An 18,608-nucleotide genomic window follows, 5' to 3' on the forward strand; every position below is an offset into this window, starting at 1 on the left:
TTTAACAAGTTAACGTGTAAAATCAACACGTCATTTACGAAAATCTGCTAAAAAACTAACATGAATTATTATGATAAATTCTGTAGGCCAAATTGAATAAATTGTAATTTATAATATATAAGAAAGTTGAAAAATGAACATGTGCATATGCCTTAATGCAAACTTACAACACCTCAAAACACTCTCTTTCTCCCCTCAAAGTGGGGGCTTACAAGTTACAACCTTGTTTCCAAAGATTCAATCTTTCTTGCTTCTTAAGCAGCCACAGATCTGCAGCTAAGGTACCCACCCACCCATTACACCCTTCCAATGCACCCCACATTAATTATTATTTCATTATTATTAATATTAATATAATATAAACCAAATACACATGAAATAAACTTGCATCTGGTAACTTAGACAAAGGTGTCACTGTGCCAGCTTTTAGTGGTATTAGTTGCTTCTGTTACCCACTCTGATGGTCGTAATCCCTCTTTTGCAATGTTTTGGTTTCCATTAGATGTTGCATTTTGCTGCAAGTGTCAATATCTACAGCTAGCAAATTAAATAAAAATTACAACTTTGCTATATTATTTTAGCTGCATCATTTTCCCCCCTTAGCTTTGTGTAAGCATTTGGTTTTAGGATTCTCTTTTTTGCTCTTTGCTTTTGTCAGTCCTTGGGTTCTGAGTTTTTCTTTTTCAATTATTTTATTTTGTATTTTCTTGGGTTGTTGAGTGTTATAGGATGTAGAGTGGCATTGTCTGAGTCAGCATCTTTTCTGGGGTCCTCCTCTTTTTCCCCATCTTCTTCTTCTCAAATTCGAAATCTTTCTGGTCGATCCGCGGATTTTCCCGGTGAAAGTTTCAAGCTTTCAAGCTTTTGTCTCACTGCAAGGTACCAATGGCCATTGCATACAGGAAAAAAGACTTTTATTTTTTTTAATTTTCATTTTATCTGATTCTGCTCCCACCCATTTTTATTTCTCTAATTTCTACCTCTTTTTTGTTCTGAAATGGAGAAGAAATGTTGGATTTAGTTGTTCCATTTGGCGAAGTTTGTTTAGCTAATCAGTGTTTCAGTGTAGCTGAAAGGTGTCTTAATCAGATTGAAAGATGGGCTTAGCTCATATACAATCTTTCCTTTTTTCCCTTTAATTTTAAAAGTTTCTGAATATTCAAATGTTTTATCTTGGAGATCTAGCATTTTTATTCTTTTATTCTGGGGACATGTTCATCTAGCTTGAAGTTGGGAATGTAGTATATGCAATTGTTGCCTCTGGCAGCTGAAAGTTTCAGAATTTACTTATATTTGAGAATTGAAGAAATAATATCAAAATTTCTTTCATATTTACATTGTTGGTTCTTTTCCATTATGGTTGCTTCGGAAAAAAAAGACTAATGCATTGCATACTTTGAACTTCTCTCCCTCTCTATTATTAGGTTCCAAAATGATGCATTGTTGTGATGGTTCTACCCTTCTTTTTCTGCATGTAGTGCTTGTTTTTCTGGGTCAATGAGTCATAAATTGTTTAGGTCTGTGATTTTGAATATCTGATTTGCTTGTAAAGTTTACTCATCGGAGTAGAATTGTTAAATGCCCACCGAAGAACTGGATATATATATATATATGTATGTATGAACATGATTTATTTGCTTCGGTTGTTTTCAGGTGATTACAGTTTCTAATATTGATTAGTAAACAGTTGACTGGGTCTTGGAACTGGGAATGAGAGTGGAATCATCATGTTGAGTGATGCATGTTAGGTGTTACTAATTCGCTGAAAAAATGTCGAGAATTACTAAGTGGAAGGTAGAGAAGACGAAAGTTAAGGTGGTTTTTCGGCTCCAATTCCATGCTACACATGTAAGTTTCTCATCTAAGCAAATTTCTCTCTTATACCTTTGGCTCTCAAGTTAAATTTTAGGGAAATAATTGGACTATTTCTTTTTTCTCTGCTCTTTCATTTTAACGTGAACAAAGTAGTGCATTGCAGAGTTGGTCTGAGTTGGCATTCAATTGTGTAGAGTTCATGGAATTCAATGAAAGTTCAGCTGCCATTATTAGTGAATGCTTGTCATGCCAGTATCATGAATTATAATTGGCACTCTCATAGGTCATATTACTGATTTGCTGTTTAGTATTAAAGTTTTTGATGGGGTGTTGATCATTGTTTATTTTGTATTATAATACTTTCATCTCAGTCAAGTCTAATTCAAAAATTGAAACGTATTGTTATGATTTCTCAATTATATTTTCCACCTATTGTTTGTATGCAAGATTCCACAATCCGGGTGGGATAAATTGTATATCTCTTTCATCCCTGCCGAAACCGGGAAGGCTACATCAAAGACAACCAAAGCAAATGTGAGAAATGGAGCCTGCAAGTGGTCGGATCCAATCTATGAAACTACAAGACTCCTACAAGACATTAGAACAAAACAGTATGAGGAGAAGCTTTATAAGCTCGTTGTGGGGATGGTAAGATTCTTTTCCTGAATTTGTAAATTATATACGATCATGTCATGGAATTTATAGAAGTGTCAAGTTACAACATCATGCACAAACCTTTATTGTATCACTTACATCATATGTAAGCATTTTTTTTTATTGTATATGACTAGTCTGTGCTCTGCCAATTATCAAATGCACTTTTGAATTTTTTTAACTAGTAAGTTTCTCATTCAAGATAATTAGATTTTTAATGGATCTTAATGTTGCGAATAAAATCAAACTAACACGTTCGTCAGTTTAATGAATATAATGACTTCATCAGTATTGGTATAATTTGAGTTCCATGTTTTTTCTTACAAAATATGTTTTCAGTTGTTGCTTGCTCTCTTTAGAAATACCTTAGTATTATATGTATTTTCCAACAGGAGGAATCTTGTGGTTGATAGTCCGGCTTGTGTTGTACTAACCTTGTTGTTGGCCTAATGACTTCAGGGATCTTCACGGTCTAGCATCCTTGGCGAGGCCAATATCAATCTTGCTGATTTTGTTGATGCCTTGAAGCCTACATCTCTCGCACTCCCTCTTAATGGCAGTGATCCTGGACCTACATTACATGTGAGGATCTTTATACTTAATATATCTAAGATATAACCATGGCTTTTTAGATTATCCACTTGCATGGTCATGTTGCAGTACAACCATGTAGTTTATGTATTTCTACATGGATATGGCATATCAACTCGTATATTTGTTGCCAGATCTTCAGTTGCTAGAGAAATTTATAGTATGCATTTAATGTTGTGTTTCTCTTCTTGTTTGAAGCCAGGTTACTGTGCAGCTGCTCACTTCCAAAACTGGTTTCAGGTATCATATGATGAGTTATGACATTTACGTATGTTAACCAAAAATGGTAGACTTATTTGATATTTGATGCTATTGTTTTCAGAGAATTTGAGCAGCAGAGGGAACTCACTGAGAGGGGTCTACGGGCAACCTCTGACCAAGGTTCTCATGAGGAATCTGCTGATGGCAAAGATTCGTCTCCGGATCAGAATGTCAACAATCATATGCATAAGGTTTGTGACCTCTGCTGAAAACTACACTTCATACATAGATTTTCTTTGGATTGCTTTTTGTTCTTGTATGTAGGATCTCTTGTCCTTCATTTCCTTGTATTATACTTTTTTCCATCGTCATAATTATTCTTCTGTTATCCTAAAGTAAAAAGGTTCATACATTTTTTTGGTCTTTCTTGTTAGTACATGCTATTCGTTGGTTGGAAGATTAACAAATTATTTTACTACTTGACAAGGGCTGAATGCATTTGATAAAAGCAGATCTAGATACAGAGCTTTCCTTATTAACATTTGACCTCTTAATTACAACCCATTAGCTGTTCTATTTTTTATCACGAAATATAAATTTTCTGAAAAATAATGAATATGTTTGCTGCTCAATATTAAGGTTTCACTGCTTGTTATTAATTTTTTTTTCTATTTCTGTATTATCCCTTATTATTTCATAAAATCAGGTCAATTCAAGACTGAAACTGAAAAGAGAATCTAAAGATATTCCCCGAATTTCTTCTCTTGAAAGAGAATCAGGGGTTAATGAAGATTATGCAGATTTGGCTGCTGGATATGATGGTTCCTCTACTACTTCAGAAAGTGCATATACTGAGAAGCATGATGTATCCAGTACACATGAAATTGACAGCCTTAAAAGCATGGTATCTGGCGATTTAGTTGGACAAAGCTCGCAGCCGGAAAAAAGAGATGCACCTGATGGCCAGGTCCTGTCACAAGGTAGCCATTGGGTCCATGGTTGGAGTGCAGACTATTCAGCATCAGATAACTTGACGGCTCCTTCAGAAGATAACAGTAGTCTTAAAGGAAACTTAGGCGCGGTCGAGTCATCTATTCTTGATCTGAAGCTGACAGTGAGCTCTTTACAAAATCATGCTGATGAAATAGGTGTTGAAACACACAAATTCTCCAAGCAACTATCTGCTGAGATTTCCGCGGGAGAAGAGCTAGCAAAAGAGGTTGCTGTACTAAAATCGGAGTGTTCAAAGTTTAAAGATGAAATTGAGCAGCTCAAAAGTTCCAAGTTAAGCTTATTACATGGTCTCAGAGACCTGAGAGAAACGGGTCGGGATAAGTTCTTTCAGAAGTTGCCACTTAAATGTCTAAAGGGGCTTTTGCTCATGGAAGATAAGGTAAGAGCTATTCAGAAGGCGTCGATGGGATTTCCAGAAAGGGATTTTAGGTTGCTTAACTTGGAGTTAGGATCACTGCTTGAGATTTTGCGGGATCTCAAACAAGAATCTAGAGAGCCTATTTCGGAAGCTGATGTTGCAAATGAAAGGGAGAACAAGAAAATGGATTTACAAAAAGGTGAACAATATTTAACAGACATCGGGTCTGATGTGGGTTTGTTTCAACCTGAAGGCATGGCTCATTATCTTACCATACCTGGCATTATGTCTCATGAGGCTGAACCGGTGGATCCAACCATTGCTATGAAAGCAAAAATTTTTGAACTCCTAAGAGAGCTAGACGATTCCAAAACCGAAAGGGAAGGCCTCATTAGGAAAATGGAGCAGATGGAGTGCTATTATGAAGCTCTTGTTCAGGAACTTGAGCAGAGTCAAAGGCAGTTGATGGCCGAGTTGCAGAACCTCAGGAATGAACATTCTACTTGCATATACACAATTGCTGCTAGTAAGGATGAGATGGAGATAATGCACCGGAACATGAATGAACAGATAATGAACTTCTCTGAAGACAAGCGCATTTTGGAGTCTATCAGCAGTGAGTTTGAAAAAAGAGCTTTGTCTGCTGAAGCAGCACTCAAAAGAGCAAGGTTAAACTATTCTATAGCTGTTGGTCAATTACAAAAGGATCTTGAATTGCTTTCTTGCCAGGTTCTTTCTATGCATGAGACAAATGAGAATCTTATAAAGCAAACTCTTTCAGATTCTCCCCTTCCAGATACTGATGGTTTCCGAGAACCAGTGAAATATCTGAACAATTCTGAAGGCCATATCTCCAATCTCCCATCCCAAAATCACAGTTCTTCCTTAAGTAGACAACATTTCGGTGAAGACATTTTACTAAGCGATTTGAAAAGATCCCTTAAGGCACAAGAAGATCTATACAAACAAGTTGAAGAAGAAATCTGCCAGATGCATTTTGCAAATATATATTCGGATGTTTTTTCAAAGGCTCTCCAAGAAACACTGCTTGAAGCAAGTTGTGACATTCGAATTTTGAAAGAGGAAGTCCTTCAACTGTCTCAGCAGCTGCAAGTCTCAAATGAATCTAATGAGTTATTGGTGCTGAGGCTGCAGACTGCTATGAATGATATCCTCTCACTGAATGAGTACAAGGAGATTTGCACAGCCAAGAGCAATGATGTTGCTCACCAGAACCAAATTTTACAAGTAAATTTGAATGATCTTTCTCATGAAAACAGTCTTCTTACTCAGAAAATCAATGAGTTGGATGTTCTTCTGAAAGAGTCTAGGAGTTATGAAGGCAAATACATGGCATGTACTACAGAAAACTCAGAGATAAGAAGTATGTTGAAAAAAGAGATCCTGGAAAATGGTCATCTTCGTGAAGAAATATCAATTCTGCATGGAGAATTAGAAGCTGTCAGAAATAAATTTGATGAGATGGCTTCTTTGAAGGATAATCTTCAGAAGAATGTCAGCTTTTTGTCTAATAAGCTTCAGAAATTGCTGGCATCATATGATGATACATACAGTGAAATTTCCTTTCGAGGTACATCTGATTCGGAATGTAAAGAGTTAGAAGGTATTTTGTTGCGGTTGGAAGAGGTACAACAGAGAACACGTGACAGGATTCTGCTACTCATTGAAGAGAAACAAGTTTTAGTGGATGAAAAACACTCGGTTCAAGTATCTTTAAATTCCGCAAAATCGGATGTTCTAGTCATGAAACAGAAGTTTGAGCATGATTTGCACGAGATGCTAAGAAAGATAACTGAGTCTAGTGCCCGATTGCAGAAGCTTAAGATTGATTTCGAGGTGATTGTCAACAGGATCAATGCTGGTTTTGGATTTGAAGCAACCTTCTCTCAGCATCACAAAGAATTTCTGTCCAGTCTTGATCACTTAGAAGCTGAGGTACAGCAACTTAACTCCCGAAATCAGGACATTGCTCAAGAAATTTCAAAGCTCGATATGTTATCTGGTGACCTTGAAATGTGTAAGCTCAGCTTAGCAGCAGTCACAGAGGAAAAGGAAGCATTGGAGTTGTCTATACAAGACAAAACTGAAGTATCTGCAAAGATTTCGTCCGAGCTTGTTTTTTCAAAGGAAAGTTTGCATTCTCTGCAAAATGAGTTGCATAGTGAGAAACTGTTAAGAGAGAAATTGGAGAGAACAGTTTCAGATCTTACCACAGAATTGAAGGAGAAGCAATCTCAGCTGCAGGAACTTGCTCAAGAAATTTTAAAGCTTGATACGATATCCAGTGACCTTGATTTGTGTAAGCTCAACTTAGAACATGTCACAGAGGAAAAGAAAGCTTTGGAGTTGTCTTTACAAGACAAAACAGAAGTATATGTGAAGATTTCATCCGAGCTTGATTTTTCAAAGGAAAGCTTACATTCTTTGCACAATGAGTTGTATACTGAGAAAATGTTGAGAGAAAAATTGGAGAAAGAAGTTGCAAATCTGACTGCAGAATTGAATGACAAGCAATGTCAGCTGCAGGATTCTGATATGACCAGACAAGAAATGATCCATCTTAAGCAACTGGTTGCAGACTTAGAATTTGAGAAATCAAGAATATCTGATCTTCTACAAGAATCCGAGGAACGTCTTGAACTTGCCTTAAAAGAATCTTCATCTTTTACTTCCCTAGCAACTCACATTTCTGAACTGCATGAATTTTCGATAGCCACAGATGTCGTTGCTACTTTTACTAGAGCTCAATTGGCGGATCATGTTGTGGAGCTTAGTGAGAAACTACATTCCGCTAGTCAGCAACTTGACATGCTTCACAAGAAGAATCTTGATGTAGAATCTGAATTGAATAGCTGCCTTTGCAGAGAATTGACTTGCATTGAAGAAAACAAAAGATTGCAGACAAGTCTTGGCTCCCTCAAATCGGAGTTAGATGCCACTTCTGCTCAAAAGAGAGCATTAATTGATCAAAATGATGCAATGATATCCGAGCTGGAGGAGCACAAGAGTCGAACAGAGAATGTCAACAATACTTCTATCCACGAAAGCCAGCTTGTCCTTGAGGTTGAAAGGCTGGGGAACTTGCTGGAGTGTTCTAGCGGAGACGGTGAGGAACTCTTTTTGTTGAAGGAAGAAGCTGAACTCAAGTGTTTAGTCCTTCAGGCCAAATTACATGAACTGGAAACTGCTATGACTTCTTTGAAAGACGGAGAATTGGTAAGACTGGAAAACCAATGTAATGAGCTTTCCAAGAGGCTTTCCGAACAGGTTCTTAAGACGGAGGAGTTCAAAAATTTGTCCCTTCATTTGAAGGAGCTGAAGGACAAGGCTGAAGCCGAGTGTCATAATGCTCGTGAGAGAAGAGGAAATGAAGGACCACCTGTTGCTATGCAGGAGTCTTTGAGAATTGCATTTATCAAAGAACAATATGAAACAAAGTTGCAAGAACTGAAACAGCAACTCTCTTTGTCGAAAAAGCATAGTGAGGAAATGCTGTGGAAACTGCAAGATGCAATTGAAGAAACTGAGAGCAGGAAAAAGTCTGAAGCTTCTTGCATAAAACTTAATGAAGAACTGGGAACGAAGATCTTGGCATTGGAAGCTGAGCTACAGGCTGTAATTTCGGACAAACGAAATTTGTCAAATGCTTTTGACCTGGTAAAGGCTGAAAAGGAGTGCTCATTGATATCCCTCGAATGCTGTAAGCAGGAAAAGCAAGAACTTGAAGCTTCACTTCTGAAAAGCAATGAGGAGAGGTCCAAAATTGAAGTGGAGCTCACCTCAGCAAAGCAATTGCTTGAAAGTTTGAGATCTGATGTGAGAGAGAAATCTAATCACACAGCTAGCAGTCGAGAGCTAGAGAGTACAAATATGCGACCCGAGGTAATTGTCTTATTTAGTATTTTCGGTAAGCGAGTGTACATTTGCCACTTCCATGTTGATAATGCCATTCCCATACCTGTTTTCTTTCCATTGTATGTTTACATGAATATGGTAAATTGGTAGTGGCAATATCCACTCCCATCTTTTTATTGTCACTTTTATAAAAGAAAAAATCACAGTAATAAACAGGGAACTATTTTTTATATGAGTACATATAAAAAGATTGTGGAATTATCTGTGCATGATTGCTAGAATAATAACGATGCTTACATGAAAGGCCTTCTCACCCTAATTTGTCTCTTCTTACACTTGGTGATTCTAGAAAGTTCTTTTGCCATGAATAGTTTTATCACATAAGCATCAACAAATAAGATTATAACTATTATAAAAACTATATATACCAAATAAACAACAATGCTTGGGAATTTGGTGCTTCAAAACCAAAACCTTGTTATCATGAATTGAGCATTCTGTTTTTTATTGGTGATATATAATAAAATAGATAAGAAATTTCTCTGTTAAGGATCTTTAATGGCTGTAGTAAAAGTCTTGTACCTTTTTTTTTTTTTTTGCAATGTATTCCTTCCTTCATCTATCTTGAGTATGATAGTGAGCCTCAACAATTTCTTTGCATTATCATTTGATAGGATCCTCTTGCAAATGGATGCGAAACTCTTGAAAGTGAAGACTACTCACAACAAAAAGAAGAAAAGCACGCGGATTTAATTAGAAGTTTGAAATCTAGCATGGACAACTTGAATAAGGAGGTAACATTTTAGGCACCATTATTCGTAACTACTCTTTCTGCATTCATCTATACTTCTAAATATAGTAAATTTATTTTCTAGTATCATGCGAAAGGTAACATGGATAGCATTTGCATTTTCCTTGTATTCGAGTTGTGACTTTTATTGTTGTGTCTGGTGTAAATGTGATCTAAATTGTGTCTTCTTATTGCAGTTGGAAAAGATGAAAAAAGAGAATTCAACTCCTTCAGAAGATGGTTATAGCATTGAACTTACTTTTCCCAATCTGCAAAGAGAATTGGTGCAGCTACATGAAGTAAATAACTCTTGTTTGCGTTGATTGCCGTGAAACATGTCTTTTTCTTTGTTCAGATTCTTATGAATTTTATCCTTTGCTCAGGCTAATCAAGAATTGGGAAACATATTCCCTGTGTTCAAGGAAATATCTGTCACTGGCAATGCATTAGAAAGGGTTCTTGCTTTGGAGATTGAGCTTGCTGAAGCATTGCAGGCCAAGAAGAAATCAAGCATGCAATTTCAGAGGTACACCTTTCTTTTGGAGCAGTAATTAGATTTTGGTACATATAGATGCTAATTTTGGAAGCACATCACCTTAAATTTACCATTTTCTTTGTTCTCGGTTAAAATTTGATGACTGGTTAGAATCTAAATTCTGATATGCATCATCTTTTTTTACTCTTTGAAATGAAGTAATGATCTTTTTCTTGTTTTAGCTATCAATTGCATTTTAAAACAAGTACTTTGCTGATTGAATCAAACAATCTCCCAAAGATGTTAACACTATGTTGTTTTGCACAATTAATTAATGTAAAAGAGTTTTATACTAACATCCAATTAAGAGTCACTTTTATCTACGTGGCAGTTCCTAATTTAATGGTGCAAACGAGTTTTACACTGACATTGCATAGAAATTAAATGCTACTTGTTTCTCATAATTGAATTTTTGGCATGCATGTACATGTAGTGGAACATTGTATTGAGACCAATTCAATCACATTGTTTTAAGACAATTTTCCTCCCTACATTTCAGTTCTTTCTTGAAACAACACAGTGATGAAGAAGCAGTGTTCAGAAGCTTCAGGGACATCAATGAGCTGATTAAGGACATGCTGGAACTGAAGGAAAGACATTCAGCTGTGGAAACAGAACTGAAAGAGATGCATGAACGTTACTCTCAACTAAGCCTTCAATTTGCAGAAGTTGAAGGAGAAAGACAAAAGCTCATGATGACACTCAAGAATACTAGATCTTCCAAGAAAGCTCCAAATTCACCTGATTCCTTGTAGCCAAAGTGAGACATCATCATCATCAATTTTTTTTCTCACCCTTGCACAGGTTAATAATCTATGCATATTCTTGGTCAAGATATTTGTGGCCCCACCATGAATGTTACTCATTACTCTTTCTGGTTCAAAATATCTGTTAATTTGGATAAAGTGTCTACATTGAAAAAATCAATGAATTGTTCAAATGCATTGGTTTTTCATTGATTACTTTGTACAAATTGACAGATAATTTTGAAATGGAAGAAGTACATAGGGTATGCTTATAAGGGGCTTCATTCATAGTTCATAAGCTATAGCAAGAGTTTTATATAGATATATATTTTTGCAAGGGTTGGTATGGTATCACATGATTATCAAAGCTGAGAAGCAGATAATAATTTGTGTAAATAAGAATAGTGCCTTGTCTTTTGCAACTAGAATCCTAGTATATATTGTAACATCTTTTACCCAAGCCTCCCAGTGGTGTAATTGTTTTTTTCTGTACAGGAACAATATCTTACAAGATTATTTCTATTTAGAAAAAGGGAATTATGAGAACTGTTTCGTCTCGTCTGTTCTGTTATTCCCCCGACATGTCATTCTCATTTATCAATCACTTCAATATAATAATAATAATAATAATAATAATAATAATAATAATAATAATAATAATAATAATAATAATAATCATCATCGTATTGAAGTGTTGAGTTTGAAATTTATAGAAAAAAATAAAATTTCACTAAAAAAACCAAATTTATACGTGTTTTAAATGTTTATGATACGAAGAATTTAAGTGTTATTTAGAAAATATTAGTTTATATTTTTAGAATATTTTAATTTAATTTGATGTATTTTGATTTTGTTTATTTGATTACTAGATTGAGCCTTATGTTTGTTAAAATTTTCTATATTTTAACTTAATAAGAAGTTATAAATACCTTATAAACTAGGGTAGTCATAATTAAGAATGATTTAGTAGTTTGAAAACCCTTTTTTCGGTTTCGTGGACAATTGAGGTTGAGGAGTCCCTTTTTTGTTGCATCGGGGAATTAAGTAGAAGGTTGAAGGTTCCTTCAATTCAATTCCCAAACTATGGCATTGACAAATTATGTTTCTTTCTTATTGCATCAAGAAATCGAATAGAAAGTAGAATGATTCTCTTTGTATTTAATTTTAATTTATGCTTTTTGCTTTTATTTCAATTACAATTTATCTTTTCTATTCAATTTCAATTCTTGTCTTATTTATCCTTTTATTTCTATATCACAAGTTCAACATGATGTAAATGTTTGTATCTTGGATGTATTGTCTCAAGTAGGAATATACTAGTAGTTTTGTCCAAAATGGTGTTGAACAAAAGTCTTTCAAGAACAAAGTTATAAGCATTTAATTTTTAAAAGACAAGTGTATATGTTTTATTTTTAAATTATTTTGACAAGAAATAAAAATATTTTTTTATTTAAAAATTAATCGGAAAAATATTTAGGAAAGATAATAATTAGTCTTAAGATAGTGTTCGGTGACCTCAATTTTAGTGGAGTCAGATATAGTTCACAAAAGAAATATAAACGTTTTTGTTCAGTCAGGAGCTGGAAACATGAAAAATCGTGTATAAAACTAAACAGAAAAAATTGAAAGCATGCTAAAGATAAAATGTGTGGCTAGAATATAGATAGCCAGGCCTCGGATATATATCAATCTGATCTTATCCTCCGTATTATGTAACGTTGTGGAAAATAATGAATTGCTTTGATAATATTCTGCACAATTTTTTTATTAGCAACTTGAACATCACTGTGGAAACTGTAGTTACTATGGATATGGAAGACTCGCTCATTCTCTTGGACACCAAGCTGATTTACTTTCCTCCACCATTTGACAGAGTGCATAACATTACAAGTTCGTCCAATTTAATGGTAGAAGAGAGTGAATCAACTCAACGTTCAAGGAAGTGTGGGCACAAATAACTAACTCCAAAAATATCAATAGGGTAAATAATTAATTATATACTGATGTAGCACTTCCCATTCTCTCATCTTACTGACACCTTAACAAAAAATACAGACAGAGGCAGTCGAATGAGGGCTGAGGCTAATTCCTGTATATGTAACTTCCGATTAATATATCTAATTCAATTCAAATTATATGTCAATAACTTGGCAACTGACAAGTTCAGCCTTCCCAAAATCCCTGCTTGCAACTACCTTCCAAACAACTGCATCTGATTCAGCAGCACTGTGTGATGATGATGATGATGATGATGAAGAAGTTGAAGATATTGAGGGAGAAGAACAATCCCGGTTGTTTCTCAGATCAGCCCTCAAAACAGCAACATCATGATTTGCATCTTTTGTAATCACATGAAGTTTCCCATGGAAGCCAGCAAGCAAATATGGTGACTCTGAATTTGCTGAATCATGTATTGGAACTTTTCCAATCACAACTTTCCAAGCATCTTCTCCTTGGTCATACACCTTGATCCTTCCACTATCTGGGGAATTTGAAGGATCAAATGCATATAACTCACCATCCACTACTACACTCAATTTTGAACCTGCTTGTCTTGCAGGCCAACCCTCACCCATCCCGGTTGGCATTTCAATCCATGAGTTTGTCTCGGGATCATAGATTTCTCCGCCGACGTCAACGAAAAATGGCCATGAATATAGGCTTTGTGGAACACACAATCTTCCCATGTATGAGGTTAATCCCGTGGCAATAGGCTTTAACATGTCGGCCCAAAAAACTGTCGGCATGACTTGAGCTTTGGAGAATGGCATGCTAGGGACATCTGACCATGTATCAGTTGAAGGGTCGAAAACTTCGGCAGATTGAAGAGGAATTAGTCCAGCTTGGCCTTGGCTAACCCCTCCAACAACATAAAGCTTATTGTTTAAGATTCCGGTCTTGCAGTATGCTCTACCTGTGGACATAGGAGTCACCTTGCTCCATGTGTTTTGCATTGGATCAAATCGCCAGACGCTGCTTGTAGTTGAAGCTTTAGAGAATCCTCCTAGAACATAGAGACATCCATCAACAGCTCCTATAGCACAACCAAAAAAGGGCATTTCATCGAATGCATCCTTATGTCCAAGAAAGCCTCTGATAACTTTGGCTATTCTGTTACCTTCTACCATGTTCCACATCCAAAGCTTGGAAGAACTCTTTCTTGATTCTTGCTCTTCAGCAACTTTAGGCATAGTAGGTAGTCTCTGCCATATCTGAGAGTGAGGATCAACAGCATACCATTGCTGTTTATATTCCCCAACCTTGATCAACAGATATAGCCACTCTTCAGAGGTCCGGAGTTCTTTTCTTACTTCATATATTTCTGGACTCATGATAGTTGCTTTCCACTTCCTTGACACCAATCTTACATTGAAGTAAGATATTCTCGGAAGCCTAGCAAGAATCTGAAGTGATAACTCATCAGGAAGATTAGGAATCAATCTTGGACTCTCTTCATCGAATGTAGATAATGACATCTTCTGCCTCTTGCACGTCTCGTTCGAAGAGACTTCATTCAGCTCAGGTATAGCATTTGCAGCACTGAAAACGGAACCCATATCTGCATTGCAAGAGGAGAAAATTCTTGAAACTATCCATTGGAATTTAAAATGTGCCAGACAAGGCCATACAAGAAAGCAACAACCACAATTGTAAAAAAAAAAAAAAAAAGAAACAATACAACTTCAAACAGTCCTTCTAGATGCACAGACACGTTTTCAGGAAGGCAAAACAAATTTGGTTAAAAATCAAACAGAGAAGTCCAACACATAACACGACACCTAAACTATTATTCAAAAGGAATACACCAAAGACAATCAAGAATGAATTTATCCTCAGAATGGTTCTTTCTTTCTAAACATACAGTTAAATCCTACCTACCACTCAACAAAGAAAGATCTTCCCCTCAGTTTGCACCAGAAGCAGCTGACAGAAACAAGAAAAACAAGTACAGAACAATTCATGAGATCACAAGATGCATATCCTACACCAATCAGAGCTGAATTATATAAGCAAAAGAAACACCGAAATAAAATCTCAGAATCAGAATTTTCAGTTACATGAATGTACGCTGTTCCCTTCCTCTGATTCACCACTTCTCCAAAACAGAGACTCAGATGAACATCACCAATTCATGATCCACATACAGAAATCCAATATGATCGACAATCAAATCTACTAGTATGTATAATTATAACGATCAAGTCAACAACCAATAATTAATTAATAAAAAAGAAAAAGAAAAAGAAGACCGATGAAGCAAGCAAGAAACTAAGACAAATAAATAAATATACTTAAAGTGACGCAAAATAATACTTAAATTAGTACTCGAGATTCACAGATGAGATAATTTAAGAAAGAATATATAAAGGAGAAAAAGTGAAGAAGGTACCTGGCTGGTAATAGAAAAGGATGAGAGAGAGAGAGAGAGAGAGAGAGAGTATTAAAGGTTTGATGAAAACGTAAAACGGTGGGAAATTAATTGGCACCGCATTATTTAGTTAAATCACAGTGTTCAGAGTTGAGAGGAACAACGAAGTCGCGGTTTTTGCTTTCAACTTTCAAGTTGAAAATAAAAGGGGAAGGGGAAGGTGAAGGTCTTCTTCCTCTTCTACCTCGTCCATTGATCACACCTAAATTAATATACACGTGGCACCAATTCAGCTCAACCTTCCACGTATTTATACTTTTCTTCATTTTTTCTTTTTCGCTGAAATTTCCCTCTACTAGAATACCAGAACCACACACATTAGTTATCCTGAACACTACGTCAATGTTTTTCATCAAATTTAAATTGTAGATCTACATATCTTAATCCTTGATATTCCACTCACACCTTCAGCCATGATCTACCTACCAGTGCTTTGTCTTCATCTGTCCACTCTATCCCTTACGCTACACTGTGTTAAATTTAGTTTAATAATTATATTTTACAACATCTTGCCTTTTATTTATTTATGTACCGTATGACTTTTATACTTTTGTCAATAATGTTTAGTAGAAATATTCTTTACACACAAACTGAGTCACTAAATTAATTATCACATTCAAATATATATGTGTGGCTGGTTGGTGGTGGTCGATATACTTAACAGAGTTGTTTATTTAATATGTACAATTCGTTTTCTTGTTAATGAATGTTATTTTGTTCGTATTTTATGGACATTTTGATTGTCGTTACCAATTCCGCTGAGAAGATTTACTTATCCTCTGAAATGAACAGGACAATATAATTAACCAAAAAAAAATGAGAGACAATGTATATACATCACAATAATTTAAGTTGATTCAGATCAGAGAAAGAAAAGGGGAATTGTGGTAAGACGGAGATTCCTCCAATATCTGTAAATTGATAAATTTCGGGGAAATCCCTTCAGTTTCAGTTTGAGACCTCCATCTCCTGGTTCATCGTTGAGAAAGATCTCTCTCAAGCTCACCATCATTACCATCAATTATTTGTCATTTTATTATTATTATTATTCTGGAAAATAGTTATCAGGAACATATTTAATTTCCTCATCATTGCTAGAACAAAAAAACATAATAACAGCATACCAAATTCGTGTCCATTTAGATTCCCCCCCCCCCCCCCCCCCAAAAAATTTTCTTTTAAAGTCCAATTGTGAAATCTAAACGGATACTAATATTTTGAGTGTACAACTACCAAGAATATTACTCTTTATATTTCTAGCAAAATTTTGAGTTGTTTTTTTCTTAAAAAAATAGTAACATATTTTGAGCTGTTGCAGCAGCGGTACATAGAGTTACATGAATGCTAAACGACCATGAAAATATCCCACAAGACTCTTCAGTCTTCAAAATAAACAAATTTTAGAAAAAGAATCACTACGACTACCCACGCTACAAGTAATTTTCTTAGCTCTTATCAGTACCCGGAGTATAATTTTACTACTCAGTCCTCACAAGTAGCTATTCTCAAAGTAGGACACATCACATGACGGAAGTAATGGGCCTAAGATGGGCCGGACCAGAACCAGGACGGCCCATAAAATCATTTGAATCTCCAACTCCAACACTGCATTCACCGAAATCCCAACATAGTCCCCTCTCCTTGTCCCACAAATTACTATTATACCCCTCTTCTTCAACCTCTATCTCAAAACCACCTTCTTCTTCCACCTCCTCTTCTTCTTCATGGTTAAACTCAAGATCTTCCAGCTCCATCGTTTCTTCTTCTTCCTCCTCGTTCATGGAATACCCACATTCTTCACAGTACTTACTTTCTTCTTCTTCTTCTTCTTCTTCTGGAACCAGCTTCATTGTGACCTTTCCATTCACTCTGAGAGCTTCAACGTACTCACGGCGCTTCACTCTCTCCGCCGTTATCACAAGCCTCCCGTAATCGCCGCATTCCCTCTTGAAATTCCAAGGCATTTTCCCCGTATGTGTTCTCATCAACGTTATCGGCGGTGGAAACTGTAACCCTCTCTTCTTCATCTTTTCTTCTTCCATCTTCTCTTTGCCCTTACTCAACTTGATTCGAATCAACGAAGAAGGTTTTGCTTCTTCTTCTTCTTCTTCTTCAGCTTCAGGTTTGACCTCAAAGGTCATGTAATCTCCACTCTCCGCTCCAAGCACGTCGCCGATCATGGTGCACCGGAACGCATATGAACACGATAGCCACATTGATGGTGGCGCAGGAGGAGGAGGAGGAGGAGGAGGAGGAGGAGGAGGCGTTAGTGGCGGCGTAGAAGAGGTTTTCGATGACGGTGCTACGGTGTAACAGTGTACAACATTATAGGGTAGTATTTTTTCTTCTTGGCTTACAGCTAGGGTTTTGAGGCCTACTTGGTGTTGGTACCGGTAACATTTTTTACAATGAAAAGTTCTCATTGAGAATGGTACCGTTGATTTCCATAACCAAACGTTGCTATAAAGCGTTGAATTTATGTTCTTCACTTTTTGTGGTAAAAAATCTGTAATTATATCCATTCATAAGAGAATGGACATAACACACTGTTGATTTCCTATTATGATGCTATAAATACCAGCTGGTTCCGAATACATAACTTCATCGTGAATGAATCTGGGAAAATTTGTTGAATGGGATTCAGCTAAGCTAAGCTACAAAACATAGCAGAAAATATAATTCCTGCAAGAAAAAAAATGAAGAGAGGAAAAAAATTAAATGAGATGGATTGTGCATTTGGCCATGGTTGGATACGGCTGGCAGTGAATTAAAGAAAGTTTTGGATATACGTTATTAACTTATTATTGCTAATATTAAAATTAAATGCATGAAATAATGGAAGGAATTGCGGAGTTGAATTGGAGAAGGGAAAGGGCATTACTTATTAGGGTAATATATGAGGTTCCATTTTGCATCACTCTCTTTTTGTTCGAGTGTGTACCGTTTTTGCGTGTGTAGTTTCGCTTAGTCTTAGTGGAAGGCACATTTCAAAGACCAAAATCAGGCTTTCGGTGCACCCTAATCTGGAAAAAATAAATAAGAAGATGCATGTTGTGACGCGGCGAAAAGTTGAAGATAATAAATAAGCAAGAATTGGTAAAATCATTAAATAACTATTTATCACTATTTTAGTATTTTTTCTTTCCTTTTTTTATTTCTCTTTTACTAATTTTTTAATAAAATTTTTCATCATAAAAGTTCTCAATATATATCTTATCATAATAAATTGTTTATTCCAAAAGCTTAAGTTATCAATAAGAAGTGTATACATAATTATACTTCTAATAATATTGAAAATGAAATCCAATGCCGTTTTTAATTAAGTATATAATTAACATTTTACATTTTTATAAATAATTGTACATTAAAAAAAAATCAAATTAACATTAATTAATTTACTTCTCCAATCATATCTCTAAATTAATGAATAATGTCTTTTTTAACTCTTAACACATTTCATTAATTCTTTTATACAGGATATTTTATATACACAATAAGAAAATCATCATCGAAAATAACCTTTCCATTTTTTATAAATTAAATGCATCAGATTTTTTTATGTTGATAGTTATTAAAAAATTTGAAAAATAAATTTAGAA

General features: G+C 35.5%; 2 protein-coding genes across 10 annotated transcripts; one reads left to right on the forward strand and one right to left on the reverse strand.

Moving 5' to 3' along the window:
- Window positions 1-204: 204 nt before the first annotated feature.
- LOC130944584 (uncharacterized) lies at window positions 205-11,137 on the forward strand. 4 transcript variants are annotated; one of them, XM_057872957.1, is made up of 12 exons: window positions 438-609; window positions 729-879; window positions 1,654-1,848; window positions 2,263-2,463; window positions 2,929-3,051; window positions 3,263-3,300; window positions 3,383-3,512; window positions 3,968-8,536; window positions 9,184-9,303; window positions 9,497-9,598; window positions 9,683-9,825; window positions 10,334-11,137. In XM_057872957.1, the coding sequence occupies exons 3-12, from the start codon at window positions 1,771-1,773 to the stop codon at window positions 10,587-10,589; spliced, it is 5,760 nt and encodes a 1,919-aa protein (XP_057728940.1). In that variant the 5' UTR covers window positions 438-609; window positions 729-879; window positions 1,654-1,770; the 3' UTR covers window positions 10,590-11,137. The 4 variants fall into 4 exon arrangements, with proteins under 4 accessions (XP_057728941.1, XP_057728940.1, XP_057728939.1 ...); XM_057872958.1 differs by lacking the exons at window positions 438-609; window positions 729-879 and adding an exon at window positions 205-281; XM_057872956.1 differs by having other exon boundaries at window positions 438-879.
- Window positions 11,138-12,539: 1,402 nt separating this feature from the next.
- On the reverse strand, window positions 12,540-15,311 carry LOC130944586 (F-box/kelch-repeat protein At1g22040). Of its 6 annotated transcripts, XM_057872961.1 has the most exons (4): window positions 14,971-15,311; window positions 14,639-14,753; window positions 14,460-14,504; window positions 12,540-14,139 (listed from the first exon to the last, which is right to left on the reverse strand). In XM_057872961.1, the coding sequence occupies exon 4, from the start codon at window positions 14,135-14,137 to the stop codon at window positions 12,713-12,715; it is 1,425 nt and encodes a 474-aa protein (XP_057728944.1). In that variant the 5' UTR covers window positions 14,138-14,139; window positions 14,460-14,504; window positions 14,639-14,753; window positions 14,971-15,311; the 3' UTR covers window positions 12,540-12,712. The 6 variants fall into 6 exon arrangements, with proteins under 6 accessions (XP_057728944.1, XP_057728948.1, XP_057728945.1 ...); XM_057872965.1 differs by lacking the exon at window positions 14,460-14,504; XM_057872962.1 differs by lacking the exon at window positions 14,971-15,311 and having other exon boundaries at window positions 14,456-14,504; window positions 14,639-14,934.
- Between the last annotated feature and the right edge of the window lie 3,297 nt (window positions 15,312-18,608).

Source organism: Arachis stenosperma, chromosome 8 (genome assembly GCF_014773155.1).
Source record: "Arachis stenosperma cultivar V10309 chromosome 8, arast.V10309.gnm1.PFL2, whole genome shotgun sequence".
Taxonomy (NCBI): Eukaryota; Viridiplantae; Streptophyta; class Magnoliopsida; order Fabales; family Fabaceae; genus Arachis; species Arachis stenosperma.